The sequence below is a fragment of the Zingiber officinale genome, chromosome 6A (assembly GCF_018446385.1).
Source record: "Zingiber officinale cultivar Zhangliang chromosome 6A, Zo_v1.1, whole genome shotgun sequence".
NCBI classification, from domain to species: Eukaryota; Viridiplantae; Streptophyta; class Magnoliopsida; order Zingiberales; family Zingiberaceae; genus Zingiber; species Zingiber officinale.
This window is the reverse complement of record NC_055997.1, coordinates 14,722,725-14,739,833: the sequence shown is the minus strand read 5'-3', so window position 1 is coordinate 14,739,833 and position 17,109 is coordinate 14,722,725. Positions and strand designations below refer to the sequence as shown.

The 17,109-nt window shown below is 43.2% G+C and overlaps 1 protein-coding gene and 1 pseudogene across 1 annotated transcript; one reads left to right on the top strand and one right to left on the bottom strand.

Moving 5' to 3' along the window:
* The window catches only part of LOC121994636, a 32,184-nt pseudogene extending 26,047 nt beyond the window's left edge, over positions 1-6,137 (bottom strand).
* Positions 6,138-7,560: 1,423 nt separating this feature from the next.
* Positions 7,561-9,520, top strand: LOC121994634. Its single transcript, XM_042548600.1, has 6 exons — positions 7,561-7,675; positions 7,814-7,919; positions 7,986-8,089; positions 8,451-8,845; positions 8,931-9,371; positions 9,446-9,520. The coding sequence occupies exons 1-6, from the start codon at positions 7,561-7,563 to the stop codon at positions 9,518-9,520; spliced, it is 1,236 nt and encodes a 411-aa protein (XP_042404534.1).
* The last annotated feature ends 7,589 nt before the right edge of the window (positions 9,521-17,109 follow it).

Here is a 17,109-nt window from a genome sequence, read left to right as displayed (position 1 = left end):
GGAGATCCAAATCTAAACCTAAAAGAACATATAAGTTAAACTTGGAATCAAACGTGTTAAGTTCCGCAGGAGATACAAGTTTGACTTGAAAGAACACATGGTAGCTAGGAAAGGTTCAGATCACGTACAAAATTTTTGTACAGTGGAGCCATTGGGTTTTCCGAGTAGCAACCAACTGCCACCACTCCGACCCGACGCCGAGCCCTAGGTGCCGACGCCCTCTCTGATCTCCTCTCATCAGAGCCGAGTTCTCCTCACAACGAACCGTGCCCTAGCCAAGCTTCCTCCTGCCGAGGTTGCGCCCTAGCTTCTCCGCCATCCGCCGCCGTCGAACGGAGAGCGTCGGCCACCCTTCCTCTGCCCTAGACTCACTCAGTTCCGCCTTCCCTCGTGCCCTAGTTTGGATGTACAGCCGCCGCTGCACCTCTGCACGGTGCCGACGCCGCTGCCCTAGTGCCCTCTGCCTTGATCAAATCCACGGTGAGGTTTAGTTTGGTTGGAAATTCTGTAGGTTCAAGGATTTTGATTATTTGCTGTTTTGGTTTGTTCGTTTTTGTTCCAGCAGCAATCAATTTGTGCTGGTAGCCACAGTTCTGGTGTGGATCAACAAGCACAGCTACTAGTTGGGTAAGGAAAATTAGGTATTGTTGATTTTATGATGTCCTCATCTTAATTGGACAGTGGGAAAGAATTTCTAATGGGATTTGTTGTGGTTTCCTTGATCCAGCAATTTATTTTGTTGCTAGCGGCGACAAGTCGATCTCCAGTTGTGCTGTTGATAGAAGCTTTAGAGTTGTGCAGATTTAAATTGGGTAAGATACTTAATTGAGTTTGTTTGGATAGGTTTGATTCATTATATAGTTGGTGGTTCATGTATAGTTAGGTCGACTTGTGGTTAAGTTAGGAATGAAACCCTAAGCTTTGGATTAGGGATAGTTAACTGTGATTAACTATTTAATTAGGGTTCCTGGAGAAAAATAATTTGGTTTAGCTATTTTGCTTATAATTAAATTTAGCTAAACTATACGGTTTATTACAGGACTTTGATTCGAGACGAGTATCTCGATTGTCGGATTGGACCATTTCGATTGGAGGCGGGTACTTTGACTTATGTCTTTTGATATGCATAATAATGTGTTTAACATATAGCAATGATTGTGTTTCTTCCCTTTGTTTCGGTTGGTCACTACATGATCTATTACATGTTTGTTTGTTTACTTATTATGCACTGCATGTTATTATTTACCTGATCATTCATGCTTTTAGGTAGTGACACAACCATATGAGACATTATGTTTAGGACCTAGGGTTTATTTGATACCCTATCTGTTTGTGTACCTTCCATTTGATTCATTGTCTTGTGGTACACATTTTATATTTATATATGGAGCATGCTATGCTATTCGTGATATTGCCATGTTTAGTGTCATGCATCATCTTGCATGATTGCATGTTGTGCGATTGTCTGCTCCATTATTGTTGAGCACATCGCCAGTTACATGTATCTGTACACACCACCACTCATGGGTTAGTGGTATATCAGACAGGTGTGTGGCAATTCTGTTGTTTGGCTCCGTTGGTTTGGTGACTCAGCGTGGTAGCCGGCAGACAGTTCCGCTCTGTTTGGCTCCGTTGGTTTAGTGTAGCAGCGTTGTAGTCGGCAGGCAGTTGGACTTTGTTTAGCTCCGTTGGTCCGCTCATGGGTAGTGTGACTCAGCGTGGTAGCCGGCAGAGATTCCTCCCCGTCATCGTGTACCGGGAGATGAGAGCATTGCGCTCCCCCATTTATTATTTCGGGGTAGGAGTATGTGTGTACTCCGACAGCATCCCGTCCACTCGGTCACTCATCAGGGGCAGTGATGTAAGAGTGCACGGTTGTCACAGCTCTACCCACTCGGACTCACCATTGTGTGTGAGATGGCTGACTGGCGTTAGGGGTGACCATGTCATTGGCATCATATGCATGATGCATTTATTGTTTGTGTTTGCTGCATTTACTTGTTGCATTTATATGGATGCATATGATTGACATGCATACAGGATTATGACACCCTCGGTTTGACGACCCTATTACCTTTATACCTTGGTCCTGGTTAGTACAGTTTTCTCCTGTTTTTATTTCAGTTGCATTTATTCTTCTCGTATTCAGGAGACTGTACGCATGATTAGTGTTGTCTGTTATTTACTTTATTATGCATATCAGTTGTACCTGCTGAGTGTTGGACTCACACCCTCCTCCGTTGATATTTTCAGGTTGAGGCTGTCCGGAGCAATTCCAGTTGCTAGTCCCCATTGCACGTAGTGCTAGTCCTCTGCTGATCTCGAGTTGTTATTTTTTTTTTATCTTTATCAGACTATGTCTTAGTCTTGTATTGGTTTTACTTATGGATCTTGTATGGATTCTTATCGTAAATGGATTTTGGTATGATTTGGTTTTGTTCTACTACATGCCTGCCTGGACGGCAGAAGAGGTGAGTTTGTCGGATTTGTGTTTTATGAGTGTAGTGGAGTAGGAAAAATCGAATTTGAGTTTTATGAGTGTAGTGGAGTAGGGTTGTTTTCGAGTCATGATATTACTGATTTATTTATTTCTTATTAAACTGCGTGGAATGCCTGTGTGTTGTATTTTATTATCGTTGTTATTCTAGCCGCATGTGGCTGAGGTATATGGATATGTAGAAAGTTTCAGATTGTCCGCCGTACAGGGGAGATGCTGCCGAATTTTCTTCGGACAGGGACTCCTCCGGGGCGTGACACTAACCGCAACTAGGACTTTCCTTTACCTAAGATCACTTAAGACTTTCCTGCACATTCAGTTCAACTTGTTAGATAACATAACAACTTAACTTTGAACCCCTTTGTTATTATCAAAATACATATTCGATTGTCTAGTGCTCCCTACACTAACAGGCAGTTGCAAAATAAATAAGTATTTTTAGTTAAAAAATAAGAGCCAAGGAAAAGGGTAGGATGGTACCAAAAGATAGTCGAAGAGGAGTTGGAAGAGGGCTCAGCCCAAACATGTGAAGTAACCCCTCCTCGAATAGAAAAGTAACTTCATATCTTGAAGCTTCTCAGAAGCATGAAAGTAGCCTCGTACCAGGTGATTATTTCTTACTAAAAGAGGGGGGGGGGGGGGGGGGGGGGGTAGGAAAATTACGTTGCCAACGGTTTGGCCAAAACATAAGAATAGGAGGTCAGATGAAGAAAATTTGAGGTTTCCAACCATTTTGGGAAGTGGGAAGGTTCTTAAGCAGACCATGCCCCACCCAAGACGAGAAGAAAAATACTCCATCTTCATCTTCTTGAGATAAAAGAAACAATGGAAGAGATGATCACTCAAAGGTATACGGTGTAAACGAAATAAAATAATTATTCCCGTCAAGATGAGAAAGGAGTTAGGCCCTAACTAGGATAAGGGAATGCGGAAATAGTTGATATTTAAGAGAAAATGGATTAATGGGGAAACGTAGCCCATTTATCAGATGACTACGGAAGAAAGTAACACATCCCGGTGGTGGAGGATCAGGACGATCATTAACATTAGGAAGTATTAAAGTATGATTATTGCCCCTAGGGCGTAGCGCAGACGGTCGGCGCATGACATCTCTGGCGTATTCTCAAGAATTGACGACCTTGGGTTTACCCTCACCATGCGCATATGGCATGTGTACCTATATGTACCTCCCTCCATATTCGTGGGATCAGCACTAGGGGACCGCTAAGGTAGCGGTTCTACCTTTTTATTAAAGTATAATTATTTAGAATCTCATATGTGGTTCTCAGGCGATATAAGGAGGCACTACTAAAACTAGACTCTATGGATCGATACCAGGAAATGGATGAAGAAAAAGACTTTGAAGTCATCACAAAGATCGACGCTAAAACAAGGAACCAAAAACAAATTGACGAACTTTCAAACAGCAGAAAAAGACGAGAACTTACTCCGATGTGGAACACAAGGAACTTGAAGTGGAAGCAAAAACGAAGGTCGACGGATGCAAGAGCCGGGTATAATTTGCATAAAATGGATCAAGAAAGGTGTAAGGGAACCGGAGCAGATCCTCTGGTCCCCAATTTGTAGACCAGAGGATGATCCATTACATGAGGACCTTTGATTTGGATGGACCCCATCTATTTAAAGATGGGGTCCATCCAAATTAAAGGTCCTCATCAGTGGACCATCCCCTGGTTCACAATTTGCGGACCAGAGGATCCCTACTGGTAAGGGAACACCATTAACCTTTTGATTGCGGTCATTCTTCATTGCTAGAAGTCCCATCCCATTAATTTGATATGACATCGGAGATAAAAGATTTATCTAGGATTGGAAGTCACAGCTAATAAGGCATGTCTAGCATTTAAGAGGCATGTTAATAATTAATGCGAGGATTTTATTAAAAACCAGCCAAAGATTTCCTTGTCCATGTGTACAACGAATCAAGTGAAAACCTGGTCACTGTGTTACAGTCCATTCAATCCTACTCGCACCTCCTTTGCCTAGACTTAAAGAAGAGATTAATGATGTTGGGGTATTTTTTAGGTGCAACATGGCCAAGAGGATCAATAATCAGGCCAGAGTGGCATGCGAGGTTAATAAGGGATGAATCCTAACTCTTGAATCCACTCAACCCCCTTAAACTAAATTGAAATTGTCGCAACCATGAAAAGTTAAAATAAGTAAGCGTTACTTTATTTTGGGAGAATAATAGATAATGTGGTCATTATCACGGGAAAGACGGAAAGCACAGCCATTAATTTCAACATAAATGGATCGTGAACATGACCATGATAGCGAGAAATGTGCATACATATTCTCAAAACCCTAATTTCCAACAATTACTTTCTTCTTAACCAAAAGCTGACTTAAGCGTCAGAATGACTTCGTCGGGACTTCCCTTACCGTTATTTTAACTTATTTTCTATGACTCTTTTCCATATAATAAAAACTATATCACTAGAGTCGTCAATTTGGATTGGACCCGTCGAGTTGGCCCACCCCGCCAAATAATTTAAGCAGGTTAGATTGGAATTTTATCAACCCAAGCTTGTCGCGCCGCCTAGGCCCGTGACCCGCGCGGGTCGGCCCGCAATGGGCTTGGGTGACCCGCGAGTTGAGAGACATATGTAAACTAAGTTTTATGTCAATTTATGATATTTCTTTATTATAATTTTGAAATAAAAATAGTACTTTTCATCCCACATAAGTACTCGTTTATGCCCATTTATATTAAAAATATATGCTTATGGATATATTTGATTGATAAAAATTTTCCGAAGTAAAACGTTGAAGATATAAAATATTTTTAATTTTTTTTAAAAAAAAATGATGGGTCCGCGGGTGGGCCCACCAAACCCGCAACCCACTTTGGATTGAGTTGGGTTATAAATTTCTCAAATCGTCAAGTTGACGGGTTGACCCGTCCTACCCCGTCAAATGGTTAATCCATCATGGGCTAATCCACCCATCATGAATTGATCCATCTGACAGCTCTATATATCACCCTCCTAGTTAGCAATTAGCACAGTATATTATCAGCAGATTAATTTATCATTAACTTTTTAAAAAAAGGTACCAATTTATATCTTAGGGTAAGGACATCTAATATTTTTTAAAATGTAATTATTATGCACGCGATCTTTTAGGTAAGAGTAGCAGTGAAATTTAAAAATTATTTTTTAAAAAAAAATTGAGAGTGGGTAAAAAAAAGGAGGAACATCTCTTGGACCACTGTCACTCGTATTTACGATCAGATCGTGATCGTGATCCAGTCGATCGTGGTCGTGATCCAGTCGCAAATGGTTGTAATCTCTTCTTGGGTGCATCGTCCCCATCAGGTTATAGTTTTTGTTCGAAGCGGGCGGTCGGAGGCCGTCCGAAGGACACCCTTGCTCGGCACTTAGCAACCTGACCACTTATCCATCACCGAAGACAGTGGCGGACCGACGGGGGGGCTGAGGGGGGCTTCAGCCCCCCCCCCCCCCAGCTTGCTGCCGTCCACTATACATCACCGGAATGAGGAGGCTTCAACCTTCCCCACCTCCACCTGGACCGCTGGACGCCAGCGCGCCGCCCACTGGCCACTGCCATTGCTGAACGCCGATGTAGCCGTGTAGGCCCTGTGGCAGTGCGTCATGCGCCGGTGCCGGCATGCCGCGACGGTTATGCGGCTGTGCCTGTGCGTAGTGCACCGACCTGTGAAGTGTGAAGTGTGTGTGCGTTTGTGCGGCTGTGTCGAAGAAGACGAAGAGTTTTGTTCTGTTTTTTTTTATTTTTTTATTACCAATTTTAATTAAACAATAATAGAGTGGGGCCCATTGTTAAATAAATTAAATAATAAAAAAAATAAAAAACATTAAACAGGGTTTGTAAAATGTAAAGGCCCCAAATTGCTTTGCTGCTGCCTGCTGCTTCGCATTTCGCAGACGGCGGCTCAAACCCTAACTACACTTCTTCCTCCTCAGTCTTCAGCTCCTCTCCCACTCCCACTCAAGTTACTCAACTCTCCTCCAACTCTAACTCTCCAACTCTCCAAGCCTCCAAGGTTCTAGAGACTAGAGTCCAAGGCTCCAGCCTCCAAGCCTCCAACTCGCAGTCTCTCTCGACTCTAACTCTAAGGCTCCAACTCCAAGCTTCAACACCATTTCTTCATAAGGTTAGAACTTAGATTTGCTATGTTTTAAATTTTTTTTATTATTTGATTTTTTTTGAAAATGTACAGTCTACACTCTACAGAATACCATATTACAATTTAGTGAATTTACCATTGTAGTTTAGTTTTCTATTAGATTGGTAGTTTTCCATTATTATTTATTTTATTTTTTTGTAAAATATGTAGAATTACATTTATAGTTTAGACTATTTAGTTTTCCATGAGTATTCTATATTTCTATTAGATTGGCAATGGTATTGTGGTCTATGGTAGTTTATTAAAGTTTTAGTTCAACATATATTTTTCCATTATATTTGTAGTTGTTCATTACATAATTTATTTTTAGTTATTTATTTGTGTAGGATATGGAGAGATTTTTTAAACGAACTCGTAGTTCCGGCTCTAGCTCCTCTAATGAGCCGAATGTTATTGAACAAGTAGAAAATCAATCCCGTGTAGAATTGAATTTGGATGATATTGTTAGTGATCCGGGATTACGAAAACCAATTGAAGAATTTGATATTACTATTCGAGATCAAGCTCGAAGAGAGTATGCGCTCCGAGGGCCTTGTCAACCAAATGGTCATGTGTATCCGAAAATAACTTTTGGTAATCAAGAAAGAAGTTTTCAAGAAACTTGGTATAAAAAATATACATGGCTAGAGTATAGCATATCAAAAGATGCTGCATTTTGTTTTTGGTGTTATCTCTTCAAACCTTTAAATAAAGAAAATGTAGATAATGCCTTTATAAAAGATGGATACAACAATTGGAAAAGGGCATTAGAAAGATTCAATCGTCATATGGAGACTGTGAATAGTTGTCACAATGAAGCTAGAATACAATTTGAGGCTTTTCAAGATCAAAGGCATAGTGTGGGGAATATTTACGAGTACATAGTCGCGATATGGAAATTGATTATCGGACTCGTTTAACAGCAATGTTGGATGTGACACGCTTTCTATTGAAGCAAGGGTTGTCCTTTCGTGGACACGATGAGTCAACTATTTCTTCAAATAGAGGTAATTTTCTTGAGTTGTTTGAATGGTATAGTCAACGAAATGAAGTGGTTTCTAAAGTTATAAAACAAAATGCTCCTGCAAACAATCAATTGACTTCCCCAAAAATTCAAAAGGATTTAACACGTGCTTGTGCTTCAGAGATTACACTTGCTATAATCAATGATATTGGAGATAAATTCTTTTCTTTGATGGTTGATGAGGCTAGGGACAGTTCAGTGAATGAGCATATGGGAGTTGTTTTGAGGTATGTGAATAAAAAAGGATGTGTGATTGAACAATTTCTTGCAGTTGTGCATGTGCCTGACACCAGTTCTCATTCTTTGAAAATGGCTATTGATGCTTTATTTGTGCAACATGGTTTATCATTATCTAGATTGAGAGGCCAAGGATATGATGGAACTTCAAATATGCTTGGTGAGTTCAATGGATTGAAATCTCTGATACTACAAGAAAATCCATTTGCAATGTATGTTCACTGTTTCTCTCATCAGCTCCAATTAGTTCTTGTTGTTGTTGCCCGTGACAATTTTACTGTGAGTGAATTTTTTGGGTATATCACTATGATTGTGAATATATCTGGAGCATCTTGTAAGAGGAGAGATCAACTTAGAAAGATTCAACATGATAAAATAATTGCTGAATTGGAAAGTGGAGAAATTACTAGTGGAAAAGGAAAAAAATCAAGAAACTAGTTTAGCAAGACCTGGAGATACTCGTTGGGGATCACACTACTTAACATTACTTCGTTTATGCTCTATGTGGTCTTCGGTGATAGAAGTGTTAGGAAATGTACATGATGACGCCTCTTATTCTGCAAATAAAGGTGTTGCCGCAGGTTTAATTGAGAAGATGGAGAGTTATCAATTTGTTTTTGTGTTACATTTGATGAAGTATATATTGGGAATTACAAATGAGTTATCACTTTCCTTACAACAAGGGGATCAAAATATTGTTCAAGCCATGTCCTTGGTTAGAAGTGTGAAATGTCGACTACAAGACTTCAGGGAAGATGGATGGCAGATAATTTTGGAACAAGTTAACACATTTTGTGAATTGAATATAATTCCAATACTTGATATGGAGGACAACATGCTAACTCGTGGTCATGGTAGGCGTAGAGGGCAACTCATCACCAATTTTCATCATTATCGTGTGGAGATTTTTTGTCAGGTATTATTTCTAAAAATCTATTTTTTTTTGTTAAAGATATTTCATTGATTATTAATGTTATCATGGTTGCAAATTTGAATGATAGGTTGTTGATTTAATTATACAAGAGATGAATAATCGTTTTTCAGAAGTTAGTACAGAATTGCTTGGTTGCATATCATGTCTTCATCCAAGAAATTCTTTCTCTCAATTTGATGTTCACAAACTCATCCATCTTGCTGATTTTTATCCCGAGGACTTCTGTGGTACTGATTATTTATTTTTGGAACAACAACTTATGAGTTACTTTTATAATCTGCGGGATGATCCTTACTTTTCTTCAATTGATGACTTGGGAATTCTTGCTCAGAAATTGGTTGAGACTGAAAAACATTTGGTGTTCCCATTGGTTTATCGTATGATAGAGTTGGCATTAGTTTTACCAGTTGCAACTGCTTCGGTTGAACGAGTGTTTTCTGCAATGAAGACTGTGAAGACTGATTTACGCAATAGAATGGGAGATGAATGGATGAATGACAGTCTAGTTGTATACATTGAAAAGGATATTTTTTTTCTACAATTGAAAATGAGCAAATATTACAACATTTTCAACAAATGCAGTCTCGTAGAATCCAATTGCCTCCTCTTGTACCGACTCGTCAGCCGTCGCAGACTTATGTGCCAACTCGGAAATGAAGCTCACCTATGGAAGAAAGGTAGACTAATCTTTCCTAAACTTCTAGTTTTTTTCTCTTGCAAGTTAGATTAAATGTTCTCAATGTTAATTTATCAAGTTATGGAGAATCGGTCTAGTATTAAGTGGGACAAGGGAAAGGCTCTCGAGTTCTAGTCTCTTAGACTCTTGGTAAACCCTAACAATATCATTTCAATCAGATATTGCAAGTATTAGTATTGCAACCTGTTATATGGTTTAAATGAGAATCCTAAGTGTTCAATAAGATCAATTGGTTATTTGGTTGTGATTAACTTAATAGGCTAAATGGCTAATAGCTTTTGCATGGAGAGTGTTTCCTGTTGTTAGTCATCAAGTGGGTTGCAAAATGAGATGTAGACCTATTTCTTATTGCTTCTGTATTGACAGAAACATTTGCTATTAAAGTGTTCTTTGTTCATCATTGATTCCTCAAAATTCTGAACCTCTTTTTTTTGCTCTGTTCTACACTATATCTCATAAGAATTCCATGCATATTATGATTTATATGAGTGACGTTCATGTTTATTTGGCTGCAGTTTCTGCAGCAACGTATATTATACAAGAGTTGGAGCCTTGGAGGGATCAACACAGTGGAAATGAATAGACTAGAGTCTAGAGCTTAACTCCTTTGTTCGTTAGATTTCAGACTTTATGTGTATAGTTTCTGTAGACTGTAGTATCGTATATTATGCAAGAGTTGATGTAAAACCCTAATTATTAAATATTTTAATTTAGTCGTAAAAAAACTATCTGTACAATTCAGCCCCCTTGGAATTTTTTTCCTGGTTCCGCCCCTGACCGAAGGCCTCCGGGCGACAGTTATAGTTTTTGCTCGAAGCGGACGGTCGGAGGTCGTCCGGAGGACACCCTCGCTCGGCGCTCAGCAACCTGACCACTTATCCATCACCAAAGGCCTCCGGGCGGCCTCCGGGCGGCCTCCGGCCGCCCGTCCGCTCCGAACAAAAAATTATAACTTGGTGAGGATGATGAACCCAGGAAGGGATCGTAACTATTTGCGATCGGATTGTGGCTATGATCCGACTGTAAATATGAGTGACACATCTCTGGATAAAAAAAATGATCCAGGAGATCTGTGCTAGTAAAAAAGAGGAAATATTAAATGAAAAATTATACTTAGTAATATTAAGTAAAAACATAGTGTGATTTAAAAATATTAATAACAAAGAGCGTAATATATTTTTATATGTTTGATGTGATACATTATCAACTAAAATAAAATGTATTTAGAACTTTAAAAATGCTTTGTCACGTTGGATCCCAGAGCCATTGTCTTCCTCATCCTCAAACTCCGTGCCATCCCATTAATTTGGCCATGTCTTCGTCTCATATTCAAAATCTAAATATCATGTTCTAATAATTATAATAACTTTTAAAAAAAAAAAAACAGGAGAGAAATTATTATAACCAATTCAATAGATCCCCACAAAAAGTTCAACTGTTTCACTCCTTTGCCATGAGACACTGATTCCCTTAGCCCCACTTGGCTGCCACAATTACCTTTATTTATGCATCACTACTTAAAAAGGATCAACAATCTTTAACAATTCTTAAATTTGAAAATAAATGGAGCTACTTCTTAGAATTTATTAACATGAATTGATGTTGGTATTTCTGCCGGAGTTATTAAAATTGAGTGATTATGTCCGAAAGTTAAAAGACGAAAAGTTGAAGATGTGGTGTTCATGTTAATCTCCTGTAGACTTTGTGCGGATCTGTAATATGGCCTACGTCAGTGTCAAGCTAAGGAAGAGTTCCTCGGCGTTGACCCTTCGACGCTCAAATCAATCACCGATGATGAAGTGGAAAGCGGAGCAATAAGAAGACTACTGTAGCATAAACAGTGAATAGCATACATCTGTCGATGATTAGACCCCTTCCCCTTTATGTAGAGCTTTGGTAGCGCATGTGCACGCTTCCCAAGTCGAGCATGTTTCTCAAAGCTTTCTCTGAAAAGACGTGTCAGTAAAGTGATCCTGACACAGTATCTTAACGGGTCGAGCATATCTCTGAAGTGGCAATGGAAACTTCCATCGTACGATCTTCTGACAGTCTATGCTCGGTGTCGGTAGCACCAACTCCTAAAAGGATATTACTGGATATCAGGAGGGTACTGTTAGGCCGAGCGGGTTGGCCGCTCGGCCGAAATTCCGCTGCCTTAGTGCCTCGTTTGATCGGCCAAAACTTCGTTGCTCCTCCGTGTGTGTCTGCTCGGCCGAAGGCCCACTGTGTTATTGCCGAAGCTGATACTGGGCTAAGCGGGGTAGCCGCTTTGCTCGGCTTCTGCACATTGTCTCTAAGCGTCGATTGTTTCTTATTGCCAGGACGAGCGAGGTAGCTGCTCGGCTTGACTTCTACACATTGCCTCCCTTAAGCGTCGGTTGTTTGATTGCTCCCCGTGTCGAAGGCGACATCGGGTCGGAGCCTTCTCCCCGGTCGAGACATACTTCGCCCGACCGATGTCATCTATGCGTTGACCGTCTTGACTTTAACTTCCACCGTGATAACGAGGTGGGGAGTATTCAATTAAAACTGAATAAAATTAATCAAAATTAAATTAAATAATTTGAATTGGTTGAATTTTATTATTAAATCAAGTAATTGATACGATCAAACTGACTGAATTAATTAATTTTTTTATCATCAATTAATTGATAAAACATCATTATTATTCGACTGTATCAATTGATTCTAAATTTATGCTATTTAATTTAATTTGTGGCTTAGTAGTCGACTGATATATTATGATGAATCAACTATTGACAATTTGATTTATCGAATTTTAAATTTTATAATAGAAACCAAATCAACTAATGGTTTGTTTGAGAGGAGGTGAGGGAAGGAGAAGGAAGGGGAAATAAGGGGAAAGGAAACTTTGAACTTTGTTTGGGAAGGAGTGAGAAAAAGGAAAGAAAGGTAAGGAATGGTAAGTTTTAACCTTCGTTACCCATGGAAAGAGAGATTTTCTTACACCCCGAATTGGGGTGTAAGGAAGGGGAAAGGAAAATAAAAAAAAAATTTATTCCAATTTTATCCTTGTTCTTAATAGTTTAAGAAATGTTCCAATTTCTAATTTTGTTATGTCACCGGAGTCCAATTTCCTCGCCTTCTTCATACCTCGTTTGCTACTAGATTATTAGAGGAGAGGCTTTGACACGTCTTCTAACTAAATTGAAGGAAGAAATCATTTTTGTCATCAAAATTTAAAAGGATATATACTATTTTTTAATTTTTCTATCAAAATTTAATAAGTTTATAAAGAATAGGAATTCTCGTTATTAGCGTTATCTTTTCAATTTTTTTATTTAAGATTTCTAAAATCATTATTTTCGTTATTTCTCATTTAATTACTTAATTATTGGTAATTCATTGTTTTGTTATGAATAATATAAAAAGATTATTTTTTATTAAAAAATAACTAATTTAAATGATAATATAAAAAATTAATTTTATTATTAAAAATATCTAATTTATACTTATAAAATAAATATTAATATTATGAAAAATGACTAATTTAAAAAGTAAGGATATTGATCCTGTTCGAATGCTGAATCAACGGACGCTGGGCACGTGGCGCTCTCCGCGTTGCTGACGTAGATCTTCGACCGGTCGTACGGACCTCCGGCGAACCTGCAAAGAAGTCGGGCCGGGAAGGGATTCCCGGCGATGACCCTCCGACGCTCAAGTCAGGCAAGTGGACAACAAAGAAGTGGCTCTCAATCTTGGAGAATGCGTACCTCCGGCGAAGGGTGAGGACCCTTTATATAGAGCTGTGAAGAGGCTCGGGCACACATACCGAGGTGCATATGTGTCCTCTGTCCATACCTTGGTATGGGCTTGTCAGAAGGGCTTACCTGACACTATACTGCTACAGTCCGAGCACATCTATGATGGGACAGCGGAATCCTCTGTTGTAAGATCTTGCGTATGACCTGGTCGTTGAACATACTCGCTGTCAGGAGATGTTCCCCCGATGTTTCCTTTGTCCTTTTGTCTCTTCTGTTCCCTATCCGAGCGACCAGCCGCTCGGCAGGCATAGGTCCGACCGGGCGTAGGTATCGATCCGACCGGGTGCTCGACTGAGAGTGTTCCACAGCAACGATGCTTTATGCTTTGGCCGAGCGGACTATCCACTCGGCCAGGTGACCCTTTTCACTATGAGCGTCGGAAACCCACCCATGGTCGGGTTGTCTTCTGTCCGGCCCGGGAAGCTCCTGGCCGAATTTCAGGTCGGCCCGACATCCTTCCGTCCGGCCCGGCATGCTTCCGTTCGGCCCTGCATCCTTCCGTTCGGCCCTGCATCCTTCCGTTCAGCCCGACATCCTTCCGTTCAGCCCGGCATGCTTCCGTTCGGCGCGGCATGCTTCCGTTCGACCCGACATGCTTCCGTTCGGCCCGGCATCCTTCCGTTCAGCCTGGCATGCTTCCGTTCGGCGCGGCATGCTTCCGTTCGGCCCGACATGCTTCCGTTCGGTCCAGCATCCTTCCGTTCAGCCCGACATGCTTCCGTTCGGCGCGGCATGCTTCCGTTTGGCCTGGCATGCTTCCGTTCGGCGCGGCATGCTTCCGTTCGGCCCAGCATGCTTCCGTTCGGTCCTGCATCCTTCCGTTCGGCGCGAACTTGGGGTTGACCACCACGTGTCTTTGACCCTCCGCCCATGAGGGTCCCCCGTCTTTACCACTGGATCACATGCCTCCCCTTCAAGTCTAGTCGAAGGAGGCGCATAGTCCGACTGACTGGACGCCCGTAGTGCCGAGTGGCGCATCCAAGAAACCATCCTCCGCTTCTCCTCGTTAATCGCCTCTCATCCCACCTCTCTTGCATTTTACAAGGGATTTCTCACGAAGTATTTTGTATAGCTAGTCCGCTCGGCTGAATATATCTCGTTTCGCAAATGGGATTTTCGTCAGATGTTTACGGGGTACTCTTGGTGACCCGCCCGCTTGCACACTTGGTCCGCCGGACTCGCTTAGTTGAATACATACATGACTTTAACTGGAATTACCGCTAAACAGCATTACTTCCGGCCGGAGGGTTTATAGTCGCCGGTCCGACTCTCGATATTTAACGTCGGAGCTCGACGGTCTTTCGGCCGGAGGGTTTCTAGTCGCCGGCGCGACTCGATTTTTAACGTCGGAGCTCGACGGTCTTCCGGCCGGAGGGTTTATAGTCGCCGGCTCGACTCTCGATTTTTAACGTCGGAACTCGACGGTCTTCCGGCCGGAGGATTTATAGTCGCCGGTCCGACTCTCGATATTTAACGTCGGAGCTCGACGGTCTTCCGCTCGGATGATTTATAGTTGCCGGCTCGACTCTCGATTTTTAACGTCGGAGCTCGACGGTCTTCCGGCCGGAGGGTTTATAGACGCCGGTTCGTCTCTCGATTTTTAACGTCGGAGCTCGACGGTCTTCCGCTCGGATGATTTATAGTCGCCGGCTCGACTCTCGATTTTTAACGTCGGAGCTCGACGGTCTTCCGCTCGGATGATTTATAGTCGCCGGCTCGACTCTCGATTTTTAACGTCGGAGCTCGACGGTCTTCCGCTCGGATGATTTATAGTCGCCGGCTCGACTCTCGATTTTTAACGTCGGAGCTCGACGGTCTTCCGCTCGGATGATTTATAGTCGCCGGCTCGACTCTCGATTTTTAACGTCGGAGCTCGACGGTCTTCCGAACGGAGGGTTTATAGACGCCGGTTCGTCTCTCGATTTTTAACGTCGGAGCTCGATGGTCTTCCGCTCGGAGGGTTTATAGTCGCCGGCTCGACTCTTGATTTTTAACGTCGGAGCTCGACGGTCTTCCGCTCGGAGGGTTTATAGTCGCCGGCTCGACTCTCGATTTTTAACGTCGGAGCTCGACGGTCTTCCGGCCGGAGGGTTTATAGTCGCCGGTCCGACTCTCGATATTTAACGTCGGAGCTCGACGGTCTTTCGGCCGGAGGGTTTATAGTCGCCGGTCCGACTCTCTTCGCAATCGAGCATTTGGCTCGGATAATTTATATTCCCGGCCGAGCGGCGCGGGGTCTTCATAATGCAAGATTGTAGCTACCCACTCGGTCCGCCAAAATCATGCCTTTGCTTTGTTCTAATAGCTTTTATTCCTGCATTTCAAGTATACAGCCGAACGGAAAGAATATAACATATATTACATTTGGCACACCTTTCGCCTCGCCCGGTGCGCTTCCCCTTGAATGCCGATCGGATCATTATCTCGGCCCCTTGGTGAGATGTTCTCCGGTCGAAACTCGGCTTCCGCTCGGCCTCCTGACTCTGACGTCGCTTGTTGCTCCATCCGCTCGGCTTGCGCCTTCTGTTTCTATTGCTCCACAAGTTTAGCTGCTCTTGTCTCGATCAGAGCGTCGAGCTCCTCTGTGGAGAGCATCACCGAGTGCTGTCGTCCAGCTTCGTCCATTGCTTCCGGTCGGATGCAGGAGCGTTCCCACAGACGGCGTCAATTTGATCCTGTCCGAACGCTGAATCAACGGACGCTGGGCACGTGGCGCTCTCCGCGTTGCTGACGTAGATCTTCGACCGGTCGTACGGACCTCCGACGAACCTGCAAAGAAGTCGGTCCGGGAAGGGGTTCCCGGCGATGACCCTCCGACGCTCAAGTCAGGCAAGTGGACAACAAAGAAGTGGCTCTCAATCTTGGAGAATGCGTACCTCCGGCGAAGGGTGAGGACCCTTTATATAGAGCTGTGAAGAGGCTCGGGCACACATACCGAGGTGCATACGTGTCCTCTGTCCATACCTCGGTATGGGCTTGTCAGAAGGGCTTACCTGACACCATACTGCTATAATCCGAGCACATCTATGATGGGACAGCGGGATCCTCTGTTGTAAGATCTTGCGTATGGCCTGGTCGTTGAACATACCCGCTGTCAGGAGATATTCCCCCGATGTTTCCTTTGTCCTTTTGTCTCTTCTGTTCCCGCGCCGAGCGGCCAGCGGCTCGGCAGGCATAGGTCCGACCGGGCGTAGGTATCGGTCCGACCGGGTGCTCGGCTGAGAGTGTTCCACAGCAACGATGCTTTATGCTTCGGCCGAGCGGGCTATCCGCTCGGCCAGGTGACCCTTTTCACTATGAGCGTCGGAAACCCGCCCATGGTAGGGTTGTCTTCTGTCCGGCCCAGGAAGCTCCTGGCCGAATGTTAGGTCGGCCCGGCATCCTTCCGTTCGGCCCTGCATCCTTCTGTTCGGCCCGACATGCTTCCGTTCAGCCCGGCATGCTTCCGTTTGGAGCGGCATGCTTCCGTTCGGCCTGGCATGCTTCCGTTCGGTCCGGCATGCTTCCATTCGGCGCGGCATGCTTCCGTTCGGCCCGGCATGCTTCCGTTCGGTCCGGCATGCTTCTGTTCGGCGCGACATGCTTCCGTTCGGCCCAGCATCCTTCCGTTCAGCCCGGCATGCTTCCGTTCGGCGCGGCATGCTTCCGTTCGGCGCGGCATGCTTCCGTTCGATCCGGCATCCTTCCGTTCGGCGCGAACTTGGGGTTGACCTCCACGTGTGTTTGACCCTCCGCCCATGAGGGTCCCCCGTCCTTACCACCGG